We start from the raw sequence: 26407 nt of genomic DNA on the forward strand, positions 1-26407 counted from the left end.
GGGGCCGATTGTTGTAAAAGAAAACTATTGAGCTGTTTTAACAAACTTACCCTTCCATACAGCAAACAGATCAACAGCTGTAGGTTCCTAACTCCAGAATTAGCTACTCAGAACTGACTAAAGGATAGTTTTAGAGATAGTAAAAAGTAAAGAAAATTATCAGAAGATTGAGAGTGCTAATCAAAGCTTTGTGATCTGCCAATTAATGTAAGATTTAAAATTAGGTTTGACTAATATGAATTGTAAAAGTAATATTGTGGTCGACGTTTATAAAATATTAATCCTTCAGTCAGAAAAACAGTTAGCAGCTTTTATTTACAACTGGGTAGATATGAAATATAGGAAAGAAATAGGGGAAAAAATTGCCTAGCTACAAATACCCTAATCCTAGACCGCAAATATAGATCCAAAAGTGAGTCTCACCAGAATCCAAAGTCCTAATTAGGAAGCTGAAATTTGAAGAGCCAGGAGATACTGAAAAAAACACTGAGAGCCTTCAGCATACATGAGACTAAGACGACCGTCGAGAATCTCACCAGAGCTCACGCTGAAGAGTGTCCCACCGAAGCACCAACCAAGAAAGGGTCTCCTCGCTGAAGAACCAAGGATGCAGAGTGAATCTTGTCCTTTGGTCTTGCCTTTTGTATTTTTTTCCATGTCACTTCCTGTCTCTCTCGCACTTCACAGGAACCAATCACAGTCTCCCAATTTGCTTAGCACTACCCAAGAGGGGCAGTGCTGGTGGCTTTTGGGGTTGTGAACTAGTAAGTGACTTGTGAGCTCTCTTACTTAATGGTTAGCTAGGTACTAAGTAGGGGTACTTTAAGTTCTTGATTTGATTAAAATTAAACTAAATAAACTAATAAAAATAAACTAAGAGAGTCTAAGAGTCTAATTCTCTCTTCACACTAATGAGGACCAGGGGAGGAGTTGGCAAATGAAGACAGAGTGCTTCTGTTTAATGTCCAGTCATACATACAAGAAACATTATATTGTGGGTCATTTGTTCATCAAGGATTGCAATAGAAATGATAAGCATTTGCAAAAAAGACTACTATGAAAATAATTTGGGGCAGCTAGGTGACTCATTGGGTAGAGCCAGGTCTGGAAAAGGGAGGTCCTGGGTTCAAATCTAGCCCTCAACTTCATCCCAACTGTGTGACCCCGGGCAAATCACTTGACCATAATTGCCTAGCTCTTATTGCTCTTATGCCTTGGAAGCAATACTTAGTATTGATTCTAAGAAAGAAACATTTAAAAAAATATATCTTCATGACTATACTCCATTGCATACAATGTTCTCCAGTTTCTTAAGTGGCTGTTTCAGTTCAGATGAGTTTTTGAAGTTCTCTCAATTTGCCATTTTCAATTTTTTCTTGTAAAATAAGATTTAATCCCATACATATACAATCATTAGTTCAGCTATTTGAAAGTAGTTGAACAGAAGGTAGTTTTGGAATGAGGGCACTAGTAGTTGGCAAGAGCATTCAAGGGGAACAGGGTAATTCTTAACCTGGGGTCTGGAAACCCTTTAATATATATTCTTCTTTGAAAAACCTCTACCTCCTTAGAACCAATACTAAGTAGTTGTTTCAAGGCAAATAGCAGTAAGGGCTGGGCAATGGAGATCAAGTGACTTCTCCAGGGTCACAGAGCTAGGAAGTATCTGAATCCAGGTTTGAACCTGGATTCTATCTAACAATTCTATCTCTAGGCCTGGCTCTCTACCACTGAGCCACCTAGCTGCTTTAATACACATTCTTGAAAACTGTAAATTAGTTTTCATTTATTATCTTATGCATCTTTTATACTCTTGCAACTATCACTCTGAGAGGGGGTCCATAGATTTTTCCTGATTGCTATAGAGGTTCATGACACAAAAAGTTTGAGAAAGAACATGGAAGATGGCACTTGAGCTATATCTTCAAGAAAGAAGGGAATTGTATGAGGTAGGGGTGAGGAAGGAGTCCATTCCAGACTTGGGGGTAACCAGTCCGCAGGCACAGAGATGGGAGATGCTGTGTGGGACAGTGAGTAAAGCCCAGGATTTCAAAGTCAGAAACAGCTGAGGTCGAATACTGCCTCAGACACCATGCTTACAGATAGTTGTGTAACCATGGGCAAGTCACAGAACCACATTTGTGCCTCAGTTTCCTCGTCAGGAAAATAGGGGTGATTTCGCTTACCTCCAAGAACTGTTGTAGGGATGAAATATGAAATAACAAGTGAAACAACATTTGTTATAAATCTTAAAGTACTACATAAATGCTTGCTATAATCATTAGGAACATTTGGCTACATAGCAGAGTGGAGAGTAATTTCCACTGAGGTTAGAGAGATAAATTGGAGCCGTGGGAGTTTACCGAGTAGGCAAGCCTTTTGGTTAGATCTGGGCTTAAGGAAAATTGTGCTGACAGCTATAGGAGGACCTAGAGTATGTATACTGTGTAATTAGGATTTGCTCCCCAGAACTCTAAATTCCAGCATTCCACTTTCGTCCTCATGTTAAGTCCTACATTTTGGAGATAGTTTTGGGTAGCCCCACCTCACTCTCTTCTCCCCTGATCGGGGTTTGTGGAGGTGGGGCGAGTCCCAGGCAGATTTTTTTCTCACGTCTTTACTCGGGCTTTTACTTTTGTTCTTGTATTTTTTCTACTTCAAGTGATTATTAATAAATCTTACAAAATATAATACTTGGAGTTATTGGATACTGATTTAAATCTTACATCGTGGTGCCCAGAAGTCTGGAGTTGAGAACCCTTGCTCCTCTGTAAGTTGGTAGAGCAATTGCTTTAATAGACAAAAAGACAGATTAGTTTTAAAGCCTCTGCTGCCCTCCCTGCTCCTCCTCTCCCGCCCGCCAATGTTGCCATTGCCTCCCAGGTTTGACAGGACACTGCCTGGGGGGTCCTTGAGAACCATTTTCTCTGTGGAGGCGGAGGCCAAGAGACCAATTAGGAAGCTGTTAGTTGTAATCATCTTGGTGAGAGCTAATGGGCCTAAACTAAAGTGGTAACACTATGATTAAAGGGGTCAGATATAAGCAGCATTATGGAGGTAAAGAATTCAAGTTTCTGTATTTGAATGGAATGTGAAGAGAAGAAAGGTAAGAAGTCAAGCATAACAAGTTACAAATTTGGGATATTAAAGGAATGGTGGTGCTTTTAAGAGAAATAGGGAAGTATGGTAGGTGACTGACCTTGGAGAAGACACAATGAGTTCAGTTTTACACTTACTGAGTTTGAACATCTGGAACAGCTGAAAGGCCCAACAGATAACTGGAAATCCAAGAAATTTAGGGGGGAGAGTAGAAGTGGTTATATAGGTCTAAGTCATAGCCATTAAAAAAAAAAAATCATGGGAGCTGATGAGGTCACCAAAAGACGGTAGGAGGGGAAGAGGGTCCCTAGCAAAGCCTTAGGGAAACACCTACAATTAAGGGAAACAATAGGAATGAGCCAGAAAGAATCAGAGGAACAGTTAAGACAAGTACAAATAGAACCAGGAAAGAAAAGTGTCATGAAAATCTAGCACACAGAAGAGATACAAGAGGGAAAAATAACAACTGTATCAAATACAACAAAGAGGTTGAAAATTATTTAAAAAAAAAAATGGAGACAGGCCCATTAGATTTGACAATCATCCAAAGAGATAATAAGGAAAAAGACTTGTACAAGAATATTCATATCAGCGCCTTGTGGTGGCCAAAAATTGGAAAACGAGGGGATGCCCATCAATTGGGGAATGGCTGAACAAATTGTGGTATATGTTGGTGATGGAATACTATTGTGCTCAAAGGAATAATAAAGTGGAGAAATTCCATGGAGACTGGAACAACCTCCAGGAAGTGATGCAGAGCAAAAGGAGCAGAACCAGGAAAACATTGTACACAGAGACTGATACACTGTGGTACAATCAAATGTCATGGACTTCTCCATTAGTGGCAATGCAATGTCCCTGAACAATCTGCAGGGATCTAGGAGAAAAAACACTATCCACAAGCAGAGGATAAACTGTGGGAGTAAAAACACCAAAGAGAAGCAACTGCTTGACTACAGGGGTGGAGGGGATATGACTAAGGAGAGACTCTAAATGAACACTCTAGAGCAAATACCCACAACATGGAAATGGGTTCGAATCAAGAACACATGTGATACCCAGTGGAATCGTGCGTCGGCTATGGGAGAGATGGGGGGTGGAGGGGGGAGGGAAGAAAAGAAAATGATCTTTGTTTCCAATAAATAATGTTTGGAAATGACCAAATAAAATAATGTTAAAAAAATAATTAAAAAATAAAAAAGATTTGACAATCAAATAGGCTATTGGTATCAAATGATAACATTTGTACAACCCAGGGGAATTGCTTATTGACTTGGGGAGGGGGGAGGGAAAGAAAATGAATCATGTAAACATGAAAAAAATTTTTAATTGAAATTAAAAAAAAATTTTTTTAATAGGCTATTTGGAACTTTGGAGATAGACATTTCGGTTGAGTTTATTGGGTTGGAAGCCAAAATGATAAGTGCTGAAAAGAACAGTGGAAGTAGAAGCAAAAAATAGAGAACAGGTCTTTTGAAGACTTGTCTGAGAAAGGGACACTTCTCAATGATGGCTTGAGGGAGGGTGGATGAGGTTTTATGAAGGGTTTTTTGTTTTGTTTTTTAAGAATGAAGGTTCAGGGAGAGGACTTGAACATTTTTGAAGGCACTAAGGAAGTAACTAGCAGACAGGATAAAGATTAAACAGAAAGAGATGACAAGACAAAATCAGCTAAAGAAAGTGGGAGAGAATGGAATCATGGGAACATCTTGAGAGAATGGCTTAGGCCAGCATAGGCAAACCTTTAACAAGTTCGAGTGCCCAGAAGGCAAATTCAAGCTGTCAATGAGCACCCCCCATTACCAGACAGTTGAAGGAGAAAAGTGCTTGCTTTTGGTGGCTGGACAGAGGGGTGGGGCATACAAAAAATGTCCTCAGGCACTGGGAAGAGGGAGAACAGAGTAGCTCCCCAGAGTGCTGGCTCGGCACACGTGCCACGTCTTCACCAACGCAGACCTGGGTATAGAGAATGGCAATTTCTTTGTTAGACATGGGAATATAGAGATGAAGGCCTGAAATAGGGACACAATTGAGTGGAGAGAAGGGTAGTACAAATTCTTGCTGTGGAGCTAACATTGACAGGCCATAGTAACTGGCTGGATATGGGGCGTTAAGAGTGGTGATAAATGAGAAGAGTTTGGAATTACCTAGATATTAAAAATCAGAGCCTAGGAAATGGGGCTGTCATAAAAGGCAAAACATTCACTGGTGCTATCTTCCTCCTTCTCTCACAGGCAACCTCCAAGAAAAAGCCATCTACTCTTGGCTCAATTTTGCCACCTCCCACTTCCCAACTCCCAGTGTCAGTTCCTATCATTTCATTGAGACTACTCTCTACAAAGTCTTCAATGACTTCTTGGGAGTCCTAGTCATTAATTACCAATTGTTTGCTAGGTAACTCTAATAGATGTCCCATGGGCAGTTCCAACTTAACAGCATATCAAATCCAAATTAATTAAGTCTCTCTGAGTCATCTACAGATTTGATGGGTATACCATGTATACCTTTAAGAACAAAAGATTACATTTATACAATGCTCTGAAGTGCGCAGTGTTATACATATACAATATGACAAAAAAAAATTATCAAATAGCAGAGGGTAAAACCCAGATCCCCAAGCACTGACTACTTTCCAAGCTGCCAGTAAACCAATTATAATCCCACCTACCTATATTGTTGGCTACTATTCATTTTTCTTTCATATTGAAAGCACAATATTCAAGAAGTTGTGCACTCTTAGTGAGGGGATACATTTTTACATTTTATTGTTGGGTCTTTTTTTTTCTTGGACACTTCATTGTCCCTCACTTACTTCTCCAATAAAGAACTCTCTTCTAATAAGTATGATCAATGAAAAGAATTCAAAACATTGATATTTCTGAAAGTTTACGCCTTATTTTGTATCTCTAGTCCACAACCCAACAACTGAATTGTTTCACCATCATTTGCTGAAGGACTTTCCGTGTGTATTATATTCTTATGGTTCCCTCCCAGTATTAAGTATATTTACTATGAAGGTCTTCTGGAGGAAAAACCTTATGTTGTTATTTTAATAAGGTTCTCTCCATTATGAATTCTATAATGTCGAGTAAGTGCTGTGCTCCAGGAAAATTTCTTCCCACATTCATTACATGCATAAGGTTTCTCTCCTGTATGAATTCTCCGATGTTGAGTAAGTGTTGTGCTCCAGCTAAAAGTCTTACCACATTCAAAACACTCATAAGGTTTCTCACCCGTATGAATTCTAAAATGTCGATTAAGATCTGCCCTCAGGAAAAAGGCCTTTCCACATTCATTACATTCATAAGGCTTCTCTCCAGTATGGATTTTCTGATGTTGAGTAAGTTGTGAGTTAAGGTGAAAGGTCTTATCACATTCACTGCATTTATAAGGTTTCTCTCCAGTATGAATTTTATGATGTTGATTAAGAGCTGACCTTTGACAGAAGGCTTTCCCACATTGGAAACATTCAAAGGGTTTCTCTCCAGTATGAATTCTATGATGTCGAATAAGTTCTGTTCTCTGAACAAAGGTCTTCCCACATTCACTGCATTCATAAGGTTTGTCTCCGGTATGAGTTCTCTGATGTCGAGTCAGCGTGGTACTCCGGGGGAAGGCTTTCCCACAGTCATTACATTTATAAGGTTTCTCTCCAGTATGAATTCTGCAATGTTGTGTAAGATCTGTTTTTTGGCGAAAAGACTTACCACATTCACTGCATGCATAAGGTTTCTCTCCTGTATGAATTCTATAGTGTTGAGTAAGATCTGCCTTCTGACAGAATGTCTTCCCACATTCACTACATTCATAAGGTTTTACCCCTGAATGAGTTCTCCGGTGCTGAGAAAGGTTAGTGCTCCATCGGAACACCTTCCCACAATCCTTGCATTCATAAGGTTTCTCTCCAGTATGGATTTTCTGGTGTTTTATGAGATATGAATTTTGTTGAAAAGCTTTCCCACATTCAGTGCATTCATAAATCCTTTTTCCTGAAAGAGTTCCCTGGTGAGGAGTAAGTTTCATGTTCTGGAGAAAAGATTTCTCATAATCATAAAGGTTCTCACCAGCATATGTTCTATGCTTTTCAATACCATCAAAACCATAAATGATGGCTTTCTGAAATTCGTTACCTTTAGAATACTTCTTTGAAGAGATTCTATTAAATTGTCTTAGGTCTGAATAGACTTCAAAGCTCCTTCCCTGGCTATCACTTCTGTGGAGATTCATTACTGCAGATAATCCCTGTTGTGGAAGAACAACTGTGTTTGGACTAAAGGTTTTACTATATGCATTGTATTCATAGCCTCTCATTTCATCAGGAGATCTCCCTTGGACTGTATTTATTTGTCTTGAATGTTTCTTCTCATTGCTCTGCATTACTCTGCCATAATAGTTCCAGGCTCCCCCAAACTTAGAGATGCATGGATCATTCCATGAAAAGGTCTGCTGGGGCACATCTTCCATAGAAATAGTGTTGGGAGCTGATACCTTGCTCTGAAGCCTGGTGTCCCAATCTGAAAGAAAGAAAAGGTGTAAATACCCTTTTCCCCTGGATGAGTAAGCTTTTTTTTCCCGTCACTTTTGCCAATACTCTATTTATGATTGAACTTAAAGCAGGTCATGTTTTCTAATTTTTTTGTATTCACCACACTAGTCATTTCATATGACCCAATACTATGATATTACTTGTAGCCAATTGCATACATTTTTAAAAGAGAGAAAAGGAATTAATTGGCTCATGGGAGATAAGGCAGAGGAACAGAGTCGATGTTCAAGTAATTTTGTGTTCTACCTGAAGAGCTTTGCACAATCCTCACATTCTTCAAATATAAGGCTTCTCTATCCAGGATAAACTGAGGTTGAGTAAGGTCTAGAGGAAAATTTCCGTTCAGCACTTTACCCTTAGATGTCTCTGACATCAAATACTCAGGGGCAGGTCTTCAGAGATTAAATACATGCTTAGATTTTCAATCTCAAATTTAGTTTATTACTTCCAATATGGTGTGATATGAGAAATGGTACAATTTCATTAAATTAATAGGCTACACATAGTAATTTGCTCTTCTACATCTGTAAGTCTGAAGAGAATTGGAAGCTCTTTCTCCATGTATCACAGTTACGTAGATTCATTCATAAAGATAAACATCTCTTTTATGGGAGAAGAATGGGCTCTGCACAGATGCTGCTGCCATATCTGTCGCATTCATGGCGCCTCACCTCTTTGAAAAGTTTTCTTTGGATGGTTTTACTCATCTAAAAAGGTTCTCATTGCTCTGATCTCTCAAATGTGGCTTCCCCCAATGTCAAGACCTAGGGATTATCCCATAGGAAGGAGGCTTTCCTAGGAGGAGTCTTCTATGTAAATGCCCAACTGTGGTTTGGAGTCCTTGGTGGCAGGCCCAGACTCTCAAATGAAAGAAAACAGAATATCATCTGGTTCTCCTAGCTATAGGCTCAGCTCCCAAGCCTTTCTTGCTCCCAAGACTGTTTCCCATTACTATAAACCTTCGAGAAAGGATCATTAGGTGGGGCTGGTTCTACTCAAGTATACCTAGGCCTAAATGACCAAAGAAGTCCCTTTCTCTTCTGAAATGCAAGGATCCTATAGTAAGGTAACCCTTAGGAAAAGAGGAAGACCAAGAACTCTTTTACCCTTGTGAGCATAATATCTCTTTCTCTCAGTCTAGAGGAATCTGTGTATGAGTGGAGAGAGCAGTAAAGGGACTGGCTGACGTTCTAGGAAAGAAATCCCAGGTCAGGCAACCTCAGCTCTTCTCCGCAGGTCCGGAGAACTAGAAGAGATTCCTGTGCCCATTTTAACTGGCCTTTGAGTCAAGTGACTTCCTGAGCTGCTGGGTGCCAAGTACTCAAGTGCCTGGCCTTCACTCACCCACCTGGGGACCTGTTTCGTACAGCTCCACATACTGGCATCCGAGGAGTTTCCTCTTGATTAGGCTGTGAGACCGTGTCCCCTTTGGAAACTGCCAGACCTGGTCATGGAAAACAAAGTGATGGGGATAGAGGGTCATCTCAGAAGCCAAGCCTCACAGACCCCGAGAATCAAGCTAAGAAGGTCCAAGGAGTGTAGAGGCTTACAGAGGAATATAAAGAAATATCTGAAGGGTGGTCTGGTTTATTTTCCAGGGAAGATATGGGAACAGGATGACGAATGGAGATGGGTTTAGAAAGACAAGGAGTTCATTGGATCCATTCAATTCTGAGGTAGGAGGGACCTTTCTTGACTTCAAGTATTTGCTCTGGCCTCGGGGAACAGAGAGCTAGATTCGGATCATACAGTGAAGTAGTTAGTTTCCAGATATATAAAACAAAAGCCCTTCAGCTGGGACTAGGGAGCACAAGCACCCTGTCATTTGACCTCATTATGATTAACAAATGCTAGGGTCTTTTATAGGCCAAAGTATCCCTGCTGAACACTAGAAAGGGCCCACAGAAGAAGGAAGAAAATCCCCTTTTATGGGCAGATCTCAAGGCCCCAGAGGGGCCCTTCTCACCCAGGCCGACCAGGTTCTTGTAGTTCTCCAGCATCACCTCCCAGTAAAGCTCCTTCTGGGAAGGGTCCAAGTGTACCCACTCCTCCCAGGTGAAGTCCACGGCCACATCCTTGAAAGTCACTGAGTCCTGAAACAATAAGTAAATTTATGCTCAGCCAGAGATCATACCCCAGATGGACCTAGGAAGGGAGGTGAGATAGGCAGGAATTACAAGGATTGATTCTGACTATATTAAATATTTAGGAGTGCTTACTACATACCTCAGATTATGCTAGATTTTGAATCATATATCAAATTAAGTATTTATGTACCATAAACGCTGTGCCAGGCTCTGAGCTAAGCCCTGGGCATACAAAGAAGGGCAAACACAGATCCCGTCCTCAGGGAGTTCACAGTCTAATGGGAGACAACATGCATATAACTGGTGACAGCCAAGATCTGGCCAACACTTTCCTCACCACCCCCTTGGGAAGGAAAGTCCTCCTTGTCTCTATTTACAGATGAGCAAACTGAGACTAAGAAAGGCTGGTGGGAGGGGGGAGTTGTTCATGGTCACCCAGACAGGGTCAGAGCTGTGACTCCTTCCCTGTCTCCAGGACCATCCACAGCCCTGTCTACCATCCCATGCTGCCTCCCACTCAACTGCTCAGGTTCCCCTTTGGAAGTCTTCTCCAAAAGGCACAAGAACCAAGCAACAGGCACTGGGACCAAATCCATGCCAGGCACTGGGTTACATGATGAGATGAAAAGAAGAAGCCAAGACTTTGGAGTGGAAAAGGCCTCCTGGAAGAGGTGGAGCTCCATCTGAGTCTTAGGAAAAGGAAAACATTCTGATAGGCTGATGTTTGGAGTAAGAGGATCCCTGGGAGGACAGTGAATAAGTACAAAGGGACAGAGATTGCACATCAACAATGAGGAACATCAAACCGGACAGTAGAATGTATGAAAGGGAGTAACAGATTTAAAAACTGGAATGGGTCATGTTGAAATGAGCTCTAAATGCCAGAGAGAAGAAAGTGCTATTATCCCCATTATACAGATGAGGAGACTGAGGCAAATAGAGGTTCAAGTGGCTTGCCCACAGTCATACATCTTGTTTCTTAGACTACGTTTGAACTGAGGTATTCTAGACTCCAGGCCAAGCTCTGTCCACTGAGCCACCTGATTGCCTTTAACATCAGCGGTTTTAGCCTTAGACGTGATAAAAGATTGTCTTGATATTCTCTTCTCTCTACATTTTCAATATACACCTCTCTCCCAGCTCTTCTCTTATTTCTCTTCTATCTGCTTGGCTAAATCCTCCACCAGATGATACCCTCTAACCATGGTGGCCCTTAGTTCTCTGTCCTGGGTCCTCTGCTTTTCTCCCTCTCTCCTACTTCACTGGGTAATCTCATCCGTTCCCATGGATCTAATGACCATTCTATGCTGATGACTCTGAAATCGACCTTCCCTGACTTCCTCTCTCTGCTGAGATTGATCTGAAATCTATTGAATTATTTCTATTTGCTGAGTTTTGAATTAAGGCTCAGATTTGATCCCCAAATTCTGTATTCATTCCTTTGTTCTTAGGGACTGCCCCACCCAAGGTGGCAGACAACTGAGATCATGGGCTCTATCTTCCTGGGCAAATAAAAACCAGCTCAGGACAGACAGATGGGTCTGCTTGCAGCAAAACAAGTCCTTGACTGGCCACTGGGGTAAAGGGAGAACATTATGTGTAAGTCAGTAAGATCTGATTAGACTCCAGGCATGTGACTGACTGTTCCCCATATAACAAGGAATGGGGACCACCTCCTCATTGGCTAGTCCAATTAGAGACATCCTGCCATGTCTAAGAGAGGGCTAACTAATCAGCTTCCAAAACTGAGGTGGATGATGCATGAGTAAGAAGGAGTCCTGGTCTTGGATCCCCTAGAGATCACTGATCAATCGACTTACCCATGATTGCTAACCTAAGCAAGAGCGTGATTTTCTTATTCAGAAGGCAGTTCCGGGACTTCTGAATCACAGAACTGACCCCCAATTTCTCAGCTCAAGCGTAAGGACCTCGATGCCCTTTACACATCCTTAACTCAATAGAGCCCAAACAGAAGTCATTTTCTTTCTTCCTAAACTCTCCCCACCCTGTCTTCCCTGTCACTGTAGAAGCCATCGTCCTCCCAGACTATCCAACTCAAAAGCTGGGAGTCATCCTCTCCCCCACATCCAATATGGTGCCACCACCGCATAATATCACTTTGCAACATCACTCAAGAAGGTCCCTTTTCTTCTACCACTGGTGCAGCCTCTCAATATCCAGTGCCCAGACTACTGAAACAGCGAGTGACGAGTGTGCCTGCCTCAAGCTTCTTCCCACTCCAAACCACCCTCCAACTGACTAAAGGGATTTTCCTAAAGGACACAGGTCAGATAAGAGTCCTACAGCTGGAAGTGTCTAAGACTGGATTTGCACTCAGGGCCTTCGGACTCCAGGTCCAGTGGTTACCTGGCTGCTGCCTGTGTGTGTGGTGAGACCATAAAGTGGAAAAAAGGACCCCGATACTTGCTATGATTTCCACCGCAATTACCCACCCCCAGTCTGACCCAGAGCCCCAAAGACTGTGCCTGGGTCTGGGAAGGTTGTGGGGAAAAGGGGGGGGGGGTACGGAGGGGGATGACAGCATCGGGGTCAGGGGAGCTCAAAGAAGAGGCCGGGGGAGGGAGCAGGGAGAATCTGAATGCAAGTCTAGCCCCAGAGTCCCCGCCAAGCGAGCCTCAGGTTCCCCGTGCTATAGGGGTAACGGGAACCCCCACTTGTCACCGTGGGGGTGAGCGTCGCGGGACACAGGACATTGACAGAGACGCAACCTTCCCCTACCAGATCCAGAAGATGGGCGGCTGAGGCGGAGCAGCGACAGCGCCTCTGATTGGCTCAAAGTTATAATAAAATACGCAGGCGCGAAGGGCGGATTCCCCTCCCCCTATCCCCAAAGGCCGAAGAGAAAAGGGCCTGGCAACTCCCAGAGCGCTAACCCCGCTCCCCGCCCCCCGCTCGCCCCCCCAGCCCCTCCTCCACCCACTCCCACCCCCCCCCCCCCCGCAAGGACAATGCCGCCCTCTCGCAGAGGCTGCGCAGACGCAGAGGACTCACGGAGCCCCGGCCGGACTTGGGAGTGAAGCCGCTCGCAAACCCGGCCCTTCCGGCCTCACCTCCAGGACGAAGAGCCCGGCTCCGGCTCGGCGACACGGAGACAGCCCGGAGGAGGGCCCGGGATCCAGGGCGGCGGATGAAAAGCGGAGGAGATGGTGTCACCACCTCCTGCAGCTCAAAAGCAAAGGCTTCTGGGAAGTGGGGCGGAGACAGAGGGTGTGGCCTGAATAGGGGTGTGACCGGAGACAGGGGGCGGGCTTGACGAGCCTCAGGGCCCGCCTCTTCTGTTTCTGTATCCTCCTGCATAGCCTGACTGGGAGGAGCTGACGCCTGAGGCCCCACCCTGCCCCGCCCGGCGCCCCGCCTCCTTCTCCCCTTCCCTTCCTCTTTTCTTTTTTTTTTTTAACCCTTACTTTCCGTCTTGGAATACCTACTGTGCATTGGTTCTAAGGCAGAAGAGTGGTCAGGGCTAGGCGGTGGGGGTGAAGTGCCTCGCCCAGGGTTACATACATAGGAAATGTCAGAGGTCAAACTTGAACCCAGGACCTCCTGTCTCTATGGCCTGGTCTCCATCCACTGAGTCAACTAGCTGCCTCCTCTCCCTTTTTCTTCCAGCTCCGGGCGGGCTTCTGAGCTCCCGGAGGACGGAGCTAGAATTGCCCGGTTCAGGGTAGGTGCCGGCGCTGTTTAAAGACAGCCCCCAGCCACGGGTGGGAAGGCAGACAGGCCGGCTCCTGAACGGAAGCCTAGAGCGCCGTGGGGCCGAGCTTGGCTCCAAGGCCATCTTGTCATCTCCCGGAGACGCGGCATCCCGGGCCGCCCCCTCCCTGGGTTCCATGGCGCCCTTGGGCCTTCAGCAGCCCCTCCCCCCACCCCACCCTCGCCCAGGCATCTTCCCTGGACACGGACATGGCAGCCACGTCCCAGGCATCCTGCCCCTCCCAATGGCCCAGGGTCTGCTCTGCAGTAGCCTCTCCCGCCGGGCTCCGGGACTCAGCTCGCTCGGAACCGCCCCCCTCCCAGTTCCTAGGTTCGGACGCCTTGGGCTCTCCCTTAGTCATCACTGGTCCAGAGGCCTGGAAAGAGCTGTGGCCCACGGCGCCCGGGTCTGCTTCCAGCCCGGCCGCCATAGCCGGCCTCCTAGAGGCAGGGCCTCATCCCTGCTGCTGCCAACCCACAGCCATGGATGGGAGCCCCAGAGCACTAGCCCTGCTCCCTGCCCGGCTCCCGCAGCCGTTCTCCAGGGGACCAGACCTCGCGGAGTCCAGCTCCAGGCCCCTGGGGATCCCGGCCGTAGAGGACCCAGAAAAGTCGCCCTACCGGAGCCCTGGAGACAAGCCGGGGCTCCGCGGATTGGGGTTTTATCGCTAGAAATACTTTCCAAAGAGGCATGAGCATCTCCTTCGTCGCTCCTGTCGCAGGGAATCTGCGGCAAAGGGAAACTGAGGCCCCAAAGTCCCAGGGCGAGAGTAGCAGTGAACCGTCATAGCGGCCAATGGCCCCCCAGCAACGAGAGCAGCTTTTTGTATGACTTAATGGCTCCGTAAAGGCACTGGCTGACAAAAGGGTCTCTGCAGAGACCACGGAGAAGCCTGCACGAACAAAGGGCTTTCCAGAGCCCGGGGGAGCGGGGAGCCTCGGAGTAAATCCGCGTCCCCCAGAACGCTGTTTCTAACCCACCACGGCGGGGGCCTGCAGACCTCAGAGAAATCACTGGAGCCCTCCCCCATTTAGCGGACCCCGGCCCAGCTTTAAGCCGCTGCTCCCTCCCATTCGCTCTAATCCGCCCATCTCTGACGTCATTCACCGGGCTAGTGACTAGGTACTTCTCATTAACAAACAATGAAAGTAAGAGTCTTTCCTCTCCTGAAACTGGGCTAAAGTCTAACTTGACCGCATAGCCACGGGGCGCTCCAGGCAGCCGGCGCGAGCCTCAGTGGAAAGCCCCGGGATGCGGTAAAAAGGGTGCACGGCAGGACTGCCTCCCTTGGGACCCCCATCCAGCAAGCTGGACCCTAAAGTGGCTCTGATGAGTTGGAAGAGGTTACACCAGTCGTGGGTGGCAGGACAGCGCTGTGGTAGGCCCCTGCCGCCAACCGCAGGAGACAAAACCGAACAAAGAAGGCAGAGTGCCAGCGATGGCCCAGGGTCACATGCACGTTTTTCCATGGAACAGAGGGAGCTTCTTTTGCTGTGGGAAGTCTCCTGACACAATAAAAGTCCCCTTCTACCCATGACTGGGCAGCCTTGACCTAGACAAGAGGCTTGATACAATATCCAATGATGTCAGGGCAGGACCTGCCACTGGACTACTCTGGGCGGCCCTGAGAATGTTGTTAACACGGGTGTCTTAAGGCGGGATGATGAGCTGCTTGCTATGTGTTCACCTTGTTTGGTAGCAATCTGTCCAGGGCTGTGCCAAGAGTTTCTAATCCACCAATGAGACAATGCACTGGTGCCTGGACCAACCAGGCACGTAAGGATGGGGCTGTGCACAGAAGGGAATAAAATCTGTACTCTGGAGAAGGGAGGGGGCTCCTTCTACAAGGAAGGTCCTATTTCTTAGAGGGGCTCTGATCCCTCTAATAAACAGTTATTGGCTCCGAGCTCTGCCTCAGTTGTTTTATTTGTAATCCAGCAAATTTAAGGCCACAAAGAGTTTAGGATGGAATGGGGGAGAGAAGCAGGTGACCCAGTGCTTGCTGTTTTGCTTTTAATTCAAAGCTTAAGACAGCCCCAGGCACAATGTAAACTTCTTTCCAAGCAGTTGGATACTAGCTGTCCACTTTCTCAGCAACAGTGTCTTCTTTGACTCCAGCAAATCAGTGACAAAATCTGATCCTGTCTCTTTACAGCATTCCCATAGATCACCTTCCCTTCAACTACCTTGGTATAGACCCTTCTCATCTCTGACCTGAACTTCTGAAATAGCCACCCCCTACTTTGATCTCCTGCCCTAAATCCCTCCCCACTCCAGTGTATCCTGCACAGTCACTAAAGTAATTTTCCCATAGCACAGATCTGACTGTGCCCCCCTCACTGCCCCTCAGTCAACTTCAATGGCTCCCTATTCCCTCTAGGATCAAATATTCCCAGGCTTTCCTCCTCCTTGGAGATATGTAGATCATTCCATTGGAAGATTTGCTGGGATAAGACTTACATCTTTGGAGTTGCCTCAGACTGTGGTCTGTTGGCCCAACCTATAAGAAAGAGTAAAAATACTTCTTTTTCTTGGACAAATAAACTTTTGTCTGTACACCCCTTTCTCCAATATTCTGGAAAATACATATTATTTTCTTTCTTTTTCTCTTTTTAAAAACCCTTACCTTCCGTCTTGGGGTCAATACTGTGTATTGACTCCAAGGCAGAAGAGTGGTAAGGGCTAGGCAATGGGGGTCAAGTGACTTGTCCAGGGTCACACATCTGAGAAGTGTCTGAGGCCAGATTTGAACCTAGGACCTCCCATCTCTAGGCCTGGCTCTCAATCTGAGATCTGGTTTATTTTCCTGGAAAGATGCTAGAATGAGAAAAAGAAAGGCATTCACTTGAGCCATTCAATACCAAAAGGTGTCTGGAACCTTTATGACTTCAGATGTTACCCCCAGAAATTAAGAAGCCCCTCTGGCCTGAGAAAACAGAGCTTGAGGGAGATCACCTAATGAAGTAGTAAGTTTCCAAACATAAAAAGCAAGAATCCTTCAGCTGGGACTAGGGGCCACAAGCACCCTATCTTAACCTCATTGTGATTAAGAAATACTTGTTTGGTTGACTTTTTTTTTTTAATAGGCCAAAGAAATACTCCTGAAGACTAGGCAGAGTCCCAGGAGAAGGAAGCAAATACCCTTTCACAAATACTCAGAGGAGCCCTCCTTACCGGGCAGAGCAGCTTCCTGTAATTCTCCAGCATCACCTCCTTCTTGAAAACTGAGGGGCCAAGAGTGGGTTTCTGCAAAAGGTTGGGCTTGAGCTGAATCTGGAAGAAATAAGAAAGGAGTGACTCCAAGAAGGGAAGGTGAGGAGAGAAAAACATTCTCTGTAGGGGTAGGCAACAAAGGCAGGGGGAAATGTGCTTGAGGGACAGAGAAAAAAAGCCAGTTTGGCTGAACCACAGAAGCACTGAGGAATTTAATGCATAAAGCCATGGGAAAGGGAGGAAGGGTCCACACATACAACATTTTCTATTTGATTCTAGAGGGAATAGGGAGCCATTGAAGTTGACTGAGGGGCAGTGAGGGGGGCACAGTCAGATCTGTGCTATGGGAAAATTACTTTAGTGACTGTGCAGGATACACTGGAGTGGGGAGGGATTTAGGGCAGGAGATCAAAGTAGGGGGTGGCTATTTCAGAAGTTCAGGTCAGAGATGAGAAGGGTCTATACCAAGGTAGTTGAAGGGAAGGTGACCTATGGGAATGCTGTAAAGAGACAGGATCAGATTTTGTCACTGATTTGCTGGAGTCAAAGAAGACACTGTTGCTGAGAAAGTGGACAGCTAGTATCCAACTGCTTGGAAAGAAGTTTACATTGTGCCTGGGGCTGTCTTAAGCTTTGAATTAAAAGCAAAACAGCAAGCACTGGGTCACCTGCTTCTCTCCCCCATTCCATCCTAAACTCTTTGTGGCCTTAAATTTGCTGGATTACAAATAAAACAACTGAGGCAGAGCTCGGAGCCAATAACTGTTTATTAGAGGGATCAGAGCCCCTCTAAGAAATAGGACCTTCCTTGTAGAAGGAGCCCCCTCCTTCTCCAGAGTACAGTTCTTACGCGACATAATAGATTTCATTCTGGAAAGAAACCTTTTACATGCAATGATTGTGTAACAGCCTTTCCCCAGCTCACAACCCTGACTTCCACATCAGAGAACTCACACTGGAGAGAAGGAACCCCTGTGAATGCAGCGAGTGTGGGAAGACATTCCAACAAAGCTCTACTCTTTCTCTGCCCTGGAGATCTCCTTCGGGAATAAAACCTCACATATGTGGAGCGTGGGGGAAGGCATTTTCTCAGAAGTTCCTTCTTACTCCTCCCAGCATTCATTATTCAGAGTGGAGAGAAACCTCATGAATGCAGTTTATGGGAGAAAACATTCCCAAGGAGTTCTAAATGTTTTCTGACCTCAAGAATGTGTGTGGGAAGTATTATTCACAAGGGAGAGAAGCCTAGGCAGAAAGATTTTCCATTAGAAGAAAGCTCTCACAGCATATTACAGAATGCTTCCGAGAATTCAGACTGGCCAAAACCCCTGTGAATGCAGTGAATGTGGAAAATCCTTCACCTTGAATGTCCCTGGAGATTCCCAGAAGGACCCGGGAGGAGGGTGTGAGTTTCAAGCATGGACAGCAGGTGGGACGCTCCAGAGCATCCTCTGGATCAATTTGATCTCAGGAAGGTTAGAGCTCCTGAGGGGGTTGAGGGGTGTGCAATGAGTTGGAAGACAGGAACAATAGGGTAGGTCACACTACCTGCTTCCTTTGCAGAGCCTTCTAAGAAGAGAACTGAGGAGGGTAGTGTGCAGATGGAAACTTTGCCACACCTGAGCTACATTCCCAGTATCCTTTTAAGTTATGCCCTCATTTTATGCAAGGATGTTTGGGAGAGAAATTTGACTGAGACCCACACTGAGGGGCTCTTTTGGGGGAGCTGGTGCTTTTGGTAAAAAGCTACAGGTGTGAGTCTCTGGCTCTCTTTGCTCTGCTCACTTGACTGAAAGAATTCTTTTTCTTCCCCCTCTTTTGATTTATTATTAAAAATCCTACATATTTTTAAATACGAGGAGTATTTGTTCATTTTTACTCCTACTAGAGCCAGAGAGGACTGATGTGTGTCCAGCTGGGCCCTGGCTGTCTGGGTATGACAGAGGAGCCCAGAGTTTGCCGTGTTTCCATTTTCTCAAGACAGGGAAGAAAAGGTGAGGTTCTAAAGCTATGCATCATTTCCAGGCACATATTTCATTGCTTTTTGTTTCTCTACAAGCTACCTTTCACTTTCTTTTCCTGTATTTTTGCTCAATGCACCTTCTCCCATTAGGATTTCAACCTCTCATTCAACTTTTAACTTATTAGAAAAAAAATTATGTTCAGTTTCAAAATTTTTCCTTCTTCCACTCATTAAGAAGGCAAGGAGGTGGGGGCAGATGGGTAGCTCAGTGGATTGAGAGCCAGGACTAGAGATGGGAGGTCCTGGGTTCAAATATGACCTCAGACACTTCCTAGCTGTGTGACCCTGGGCCAATCACTTTACCCCCATGACCTAGCCCTTACCACTCTTCTGCCTTGGAACCAATACACAGTATTGATTCCAAGATGGAAGGTAAGGGTTAAAAAAAAAAGGCAAGGAGTATGGTGACAGTTATGCTTGTGAAATTCAAAAAACATGTTTCCGCATTTGCCATGCTATAGAGGGAAAATGCTTTAGTCTGAACTCAAAACTTAATTTATCCTGGAGTTGGTGAGCATTTTTCATCATGAGTCCTTTAGAATTGTCCTGGATCCTTGTCTTATTCGGAGTAGCTAAGTCTTTCACAGTTAATCCCCATGACAATTTATTGTTGCTGTGCATAATGTTCTCCTGGTTCTTCTTGCTTCACTTGGCATCAGTTCATATGAGTCTTCCCAGGTTTTTCTGAAACTCTCCCCCTCATCGTTAATTATAGCACAATAGTATTCCATCATAGCCATGCACTACAGCTTGTCTATTCTCCAATTGAAGAGTATTCCCTTCATTTCCCATACTCTGCCACTACAACAAAAAATGTCGCTATCCATGGTTTGTACCAATGTGCATTTTTTGTACGTGGACCTTTGTACAAGGTTGTTTTCCTTTTTCTTTGATGCCTTTGAGATACAGCCCTGGTAGTGATGATATTACTGGGTCAAAGGATATGCACAGTTTTATGTCACTTTGGGCACAGTTCCATACTGTTCTCCAGAATGGTTGGACCAGTTCATAGCTCTTGAGCTGAGTTCTGAAGGAAACAAAAAATTTCAAAAGGGAGATGCAAGGAAAGATGGCATTACAGGAAGGAGGGACAGCTAGGACAAAGGGATAAACACTAAAGATGAAGAGTCATGCGTGAGGAACAGCAAATTAGCCAGTTGAATGGACCCTGTAATGTGTAAAGGGGACTGATGTGGAAGAAGGCTGAAAAGGAAAGATGGGGCCATTTGGGGAGGATCTAGAAAAATATTTTTACTTTTAGATTCTTAAGAAATTAGGACAAGTTTGAAGTTGATCATTATTTTGTGGTTTGTTGTTGTTGTTGTTTTTTCTTAAAAGGCTCTGTTCTGTTGCTTTAGCCATTTGTTACTCAGGAAAGGAATCTGTGGCACCCCCTGTCATTTCTCCTGTTCGAGACCAGGATAAGAACTTTCTTCATTTCCTGAGCTCATGTCGTGTGATGTCTCTCCCATGCTCATACCTTTGCCTGATTTTTCCTAAGAAATTATTTTGACTGAAGATCCCCTTCCCCACTGTCCAATGATCTTAGATTTCAGTCAGTCATCAAGCACTTGTTAAGCACCTTCTGGGTGTCAGGCATGATGCTGTAGAGACAAAGATTAAATAGTCCCTGAGCTCAGGAAGCTTCCATTCTGTTGGGGAAGACAAGATGAATAAGTAAAGCATTTATAGGATCTTATTATGTGCTGATACAAACAGAGAAGTTGCATGGAGCATTTTAGCTTCAAGTCAGAAAGGCAGCTGGCTGGGGGCTCTACAGTACATAGAGAGTCAGGATTCAGATTCAGCCTCAAGACTCTTCATAGCTGACTGATCCCAAGCAAGTCACTCAGCTTCTCTGGGCCTCAGTTTCCTTCCCTGTAAAATGGGGACAATAACACCCACTTCTCAAGGATGCTGTAAGGATCAAATGAGAGAATACTTGTAAAGTCATTAGCTGGTACCTAGCACATAGTAGGTGGTATACTATTATTTATATTATTATTGAAAGATCCCATAGTCCTTAGGGTACAGCAGTAAAGCAGATGTCTATTCTGCTTCTTTAATGTAATTGCCAAAAACCATCACTTTCTGATGATGAGCCATTTGATAGTGCCAAATATTTTAATATCAAAGACTTCTGAGGACAACTAGGTGGTACAATGGATAGAGTGCTAGGCCTGGAGTCAGGAAGACCAGGATTCAAATCTGTGATTGAGGGCAAGGATCCATGTTGGTAGTTCTGATAATGGAGGAGTTAAGTTGAATCAAGGCAAGAGACCTTTCCTCTGTAGAGACATAAAAAGGAGAACTTTTTCAAGACTGGGAAGGCCAAAATGTGCTTTCAGAGGATTTTGTTTAGAGAGTGGGAAGGATGTAAGGGACCATATCAGTGGTACAACAAAATAAAGAAATGTTTTAGACTCTAGCTGCCTCTATAGGAATGCTGTTCTCCATGAGCATCCCCTAAGTCCCAGAGATTTAAACCAATATCTATCTCATAGAAGGCTTCCCCACCTTGAAATCCTAGTAACAGTATAACCTAGGAATCTCCTTCTTTCCTTCCACAAAATTCTACTTTCTAGCCTGCCTCCTTCCACCACAATAAAACAGGAAATGGGGAAAAAACCTCATTATAAACCTATTTAGCCAAGCAAAACAAATGCCCATATTGGCCATGTCCAAAAAAAATGTCTCTGTCTAAACTATCATCACTTGTGCCTCAAGAGGTGAGTAGCATGTTTTATCATGGGTCCCTGGGAATTCTGACTGGTCATGTAATTGATAAGAGCATCTAAGTCTTTTCAAGTTGCTTCTCTTTACAAAGTTGTTTTTTGGTTCTTTTCATTGCATCCATTCATGAAAGGTTTCCCAGGTTTCTCTGCACCATCTTCTTCATCTTGGCTCCTTTCTTTATCATTTCTTATAGCACAAGTCTTCTATGGCATTTATAAACCCTAATTTGTACTGTTCTTCTCCAATTGATAAGCACCCCCTAACTTTCCATCACAAAAAGAAATGTTTTTGTACTTACGGGTCTTTATCTCTTCCTTTCATCTCTTTGGGATAGAGTCCTACTCACATAGTCACTAAGCCAGAGGGGGAGCATATTTCCAGTTTGCTTTCCAGAATGGCTGACCCACCAGAAACTTATATATCTGTTTTACCAGAGCCCCTCATGCATTTCTTATTTTTCTTTTTTGGGGTCAACTTTACCAATCTGGTAGGTGTGAGGTGGAATCACCCAAGTTTTTAAGTTTATATTTCTTGAATTATGAATTATTTAGAGTGTTTTTATCAGATGATTATTGATAACTTGTATTTCTCCTGCTGTAAACAATCTATTGGTATCTTTTGGCTCTTTATCAATTGGGAACTGGCTCATAAATTTGGTTCTTTATATATATGTGTTAAGAGAAATTATTGGAATTTTTCCAGTTAACAATTTCTCTTTTTATTTTAGTTTATTGGTTTTATTTGTACAAAAGCTTTTAAATTATATGTAGGGAAACTTGATGGCTCAGTGTATAGAACAAGAAGTCTAGTCAGGAAGACCCAAGGTCAGATTGCCTCAGATACTTGATGTCTGATGCTGGCTAGTCACTTAACTTCTGTTTGCCTTGGGTCCCTCACCTTAATATGGAGATAATAATCCCAGGGTTGTTGTGGGATCAAAATGAGATAGTCATTGTAAAGTACTTAGCACAGGGCCTGGAACACAGTAAGCCCTAGAGAAATGTTATCTCTATTATTATTATTACATAATGAGAATTGCCCCTTTACAGTTTTGAAGCCTCTATAGCTCTGGTTTTGTCATAAAATTGCTCCTCATTCATAGATCTTACAGGTCATCTTTTTTTTTGTTCCTCATTCATAGATCTGACAGGTTATCTTTTCTTTGCTCCTCATTTTTTTTAATATCATCTTTTATGTCTAACTTATATCCACATTTGGAGCTTAAACTCATATATGGTGTGAGATGTAGGTCTACATCTATTTTCTGCCAGACCACTTTCCAATTTTCCCAATAACATTTGTTGAATACTAAGTTCTTAAAGAGTCCCAGTTATTGGTCCTAACTGGTGTTTACAGTAGAGTTCTCACTTCCTTGTGGAAACCTGGTCTGGTGTGAGAAAAAGATTTCTGAGAGAGATGCTAAGATACTCAACTCATGTTCCAGGGTTGTCTTTGCTGCTCCATAGTGATATAAGCTTGGATCACTTATTTTCTTTTGTCCTCATTTTCTTCTGGAAAATTCTGCCCTCTTTCTAGAAAATGAGGGACTTAGAATTAATCATCATTTAGATCTCTTTCATCCCTAATATTCTATTGCTTGGTGAGACAACTCTTCTGCTTTGGGGCAGTTCTCATTGTTCAAATATTCCTTCTTTACCTTGAGCTGAAAGAGAACTTCCTGTAGCATCTTCCTTTCATGTTGTACCAAATGAGAATCACCTTCTTCTATGGAGATGCATTATGATGTGATGGAAAAAATCCTGGATTTGGAGACAAATTGGACCTCAGAAGAGCTTTATGACTTGGCCAAGACACTAAATGTCCCAGTGTCCTCCTCTGGAAAGCATAGTCTTGGGCTTGCTCATCTCTCCAGGGTTTTTTTTTTTAAGGATGAGGGTGAGAGGTTTGGGTAAAGTATGACTGACTGCTCTGAGGTGGTGTGATAGAAGCCAGGAGTCCCAAGACAGAAATGAAGAGACGGACGTGAAGAATGGCCTGTGGTGAGACCTGGTGACAGCACAAAGATCAGCTTGGATGAAGTGTGGAGACTGAGAGGAGGTAAAATGGGTGGCAGCTTTCAGTGCCCAAAAGAGGAGTTTATCTTTTCTCCCAGAAGCAATAGGGACCAATTAAAGCCTGCTGGGCAGGGAAGTAACGTGGGCAGATATGCACTTAGGTACCAGGAATTTGGCAGTTATGTTGCAAGTAGAATGGATTGATTGACTGATTAACAGTTAAGAATTTAGATTTTTTTTAATTGAAATTTTTTATTTAATTAAATAATTAAGAAAATTTTTTCCAGGGTTACAAGAGTCATGTTCTTTCTCTATCCTCCTCCCACCCCTCTCCTATAGCTGAGGCACAATTCCACTGGCTTTTACATGTGTCATTGATCAAGACTCATTTCCTTATTATTGATAATTGCACCAGGATGATCGCTTAGAGTCTACATCCCCAATCCTATCCCCATCGACCCATGTGGCCAAGCAGTTGTTTTTCTTCTGCATTTCCGCTCCCACAGTTCTTTCTCTGGATGTGGATCGTGTTCTTTCTCCTAAGTCCTTCAGAATTGTCCTGGATCATTGCCTTGCTGCTAGAGAGAAGTAACGATTAAGGATTTGATCCCAGCAGTAGCTATTGTAACTCATATCTCAAGGCTGAGCTTTAGTGCTCTCTCGTGCAGACCTCGTGATACTTGTTAGATGGCTACAAATGCAGTTCAGAATAACCATGCCTCTTGAGGGAGATAAAAAAAAAATTATTCAGCCAGCTCAGAAGATGTTTTCCCTAGCTCTGATATGGGAAGCGACAAGTTGGGAACTTATAAAGGGGGGGTTCCCGAGAATGACGTCTAACTGTGCTCTCCCGCTCACCACAGATGCTGGAAGACCCCTCCTGCAAGTCAGCAAAATTCTGGACCAATCACAGTCTTAATTTAGCTTGTGTCCCTGACCCTTATATAACAACCAAATTGTATGAAAGAATGTTTGGGCTGGAAGATGTGTCTCTGGTCACTGAGGACGTTGGCCTCTCTTTTTGGTAATTGTCAGCCTTGACAATAGAGATTGCACATGGACCTTGTGCCTCAGTTTCTCTTTACCAAAGATTTTTATCACTATAGTTGGCAACCCCAGAGGGGAGCTGAGTGACGGGGACCTTCTCCAAGGAAACCTTTCTTCTGAGAGGACATCCTGGAGGCTGGACCCACATTTTTTTCAAGCTTAGGTAAGCTTCTGAGTGGCAGATGTAAACCAGCAGGAAATGATCTGCTGTGCAGAGACTTTTTGGAGATAAAGATTTTCTCTTACTAGGAGAAAAGAGATGTATTTTCTGGTGATTTTAAAAATTCAATATTTAGACAGTTTTTATAAAAATCAGAATTAATCTCAGAGGCCTCTTAAAACAACTGCGTGCACCAAGCACTTAGTCCCAAACCCTAAACTATGAGGGGAGGAAGAGAGAAACAAACCTGTAATATTAAGAATCATTAATCAAGTGCTGATTCACCAAGGAAATATAGCATTCAGCTGGATTTATTTATTAAACCCATACCTGTCTGAGACAATGAATATCAGTTCCAGGGCTAGAGTGGCAAGGCTAGGCAATTGGAATTAAGTGACTCACCCAGGGTCACACTGGTAGGAAGTGCCTGAAGTCACATTTGAACCCAGGACCTCCTGTCTCCAGGTTTGGCTCTCTAGCCAGTGACTCACCTGGGTGAAAGAAAAGATGTCAAGTAATCATTTGGCTGTTTGCCAAAATAATTGAAGCCCTCCTCAGGATCTCCTTATTAACCCTATAACTCATGAACTAGAATCCAGCTCCACACAGAAAATCTGCAAGAAAGAAAACCCCAAGGCTATTTTGAGCTGAACAAATATAGGCATTTATTGACTAATAAAGTGCATAATGTTGTTTATCCAGCACTTTACTCACTACAATCTTTCCAGGGAAGTGCTATTTTTATCCCCATTTTACAGATGAGGAAATGGAAGCAGATAGGTAAAACAATTTGCCCAAGGCCACACAACTAGGAGAATTTGAGGCAGGATTTGAATTCAGATCTTCCCCACCCCAGACTTAGTGCTTTCTCCTCTCTCCCCTTAAGCTAAGTACCCTGTGATCAACTGATGTGGAAATCTCCTCAAAACCCCAGGCTTTGACAGATCCTAGTTCAAGTCTAAAATCAGGAACTATGCAAGTGTGGCCTGACAGGCACATACTGGACTACAGAGAACCTTGGATCCCATTTCTTGGTGGCTGCTCACTTACTCCTAAAGGTGAACATGCTTGGGAGTTTGTGCCTCAGTTTCTCTTTATTGCCGACTCATCAGTCAAAAATCCTGGGAACCCTGGGCAGCTCCCTGCCGCTCTTAGTTCATGGGAATGGGGGTTGCCGGTCCCCGCACTGGCCATGCCCAGCACCAGGTGGGACCTAGAGCCCCCGGGAGCCCTCAGGATAGCCCCGGACTTGGGAATGTTGGGAGGAAGAGGCGGGAAAGCACTGAGGAGGGATGGGGGACTATCGAGGACTCTATGAAGAGGGATGGGGAGCACTTAGGGGGATTGGAGGAGGGGGCCGCAGGGGAGAGTGTGGGACCCTGAATGCAGGTCTAGCTCCAGACACTCTCCCTCCCCCCAAGGGGCCCGTTTCCCCTCGCCCACCAGAACCACAATGAGAACCAGAGGCGCTCCCTGGAGGGCTCCCCCATCCCCGGGAAGCCCCCCACGAGCCCCTCGGGCGGCCACAAGTCAGCCTGGGAGACCCCAGCGGATGGACCGCGGGTGGAGGAGGCGGTGAAGTATGCACAGGGGCGTTCCGGGAGCGAGGGGGAAGTATTCTCCCTCCAATTCCGGTGGACCACAGAGAAAGGGGCGTGGCCCTGGAAACACCTAGAGCTCCCCGCCCACCCAAGGATAGCCAATGGGCATGTGTCTGACTGGGGGGGGTGTCCCCTGATTAAGCCCCGCCCCGTGGTTTCTAAGGGAGA

The 26407-nt window shown here is 44.5% G+C and overlaps 1 protein-coding gene across 1 annotated transcript; it reads right to left on the bottom strand.

Moving 5' to 3' along the window:
* Window positions 1-296: 296 nt before the first annotated feature.
* Window positions 297-13065, bottom strand: LOC100015338 (zinc finger protein 383-like). The gene is made up of 5 exons (XM_056821293.1): window positions 12745-13065; window positions 9612-9738; window positions 8994-9089; window positions 6333-7613; window positions 297-5055 (listed from the first exon to the last, which is right to left on the bottom strand). Exons 1-5 carry the CDS (start codon window positions 13048-13050, stop codon window positions 5042-5044), a joined length of 1824 nt encoding a protein of 607 aa, XP_056677271.1. The 5' UTR covers window positions 13051-13065; the 3' UTR covers window positions 297-5041.
* Between the last annotated feature and the right edge of the window lie 13342 nt (window positions 13066-26407).

The sequence above is a fragment of the Monodelphis domestica genome, chromosome 3 (assembly GCF_027887165.1).
Source record: "Monodelphis domestica isolate mMonDom1 chromosome 3, mMonDom1.pri, whole genome shotgun sequence".
NCBI classification, from domain to species: Eukaryota; Metazoa; Chordata; class Mammalia; order Didelphimorphia; family Didelphidae; genus Monodelphis; species Monodelphis domestica.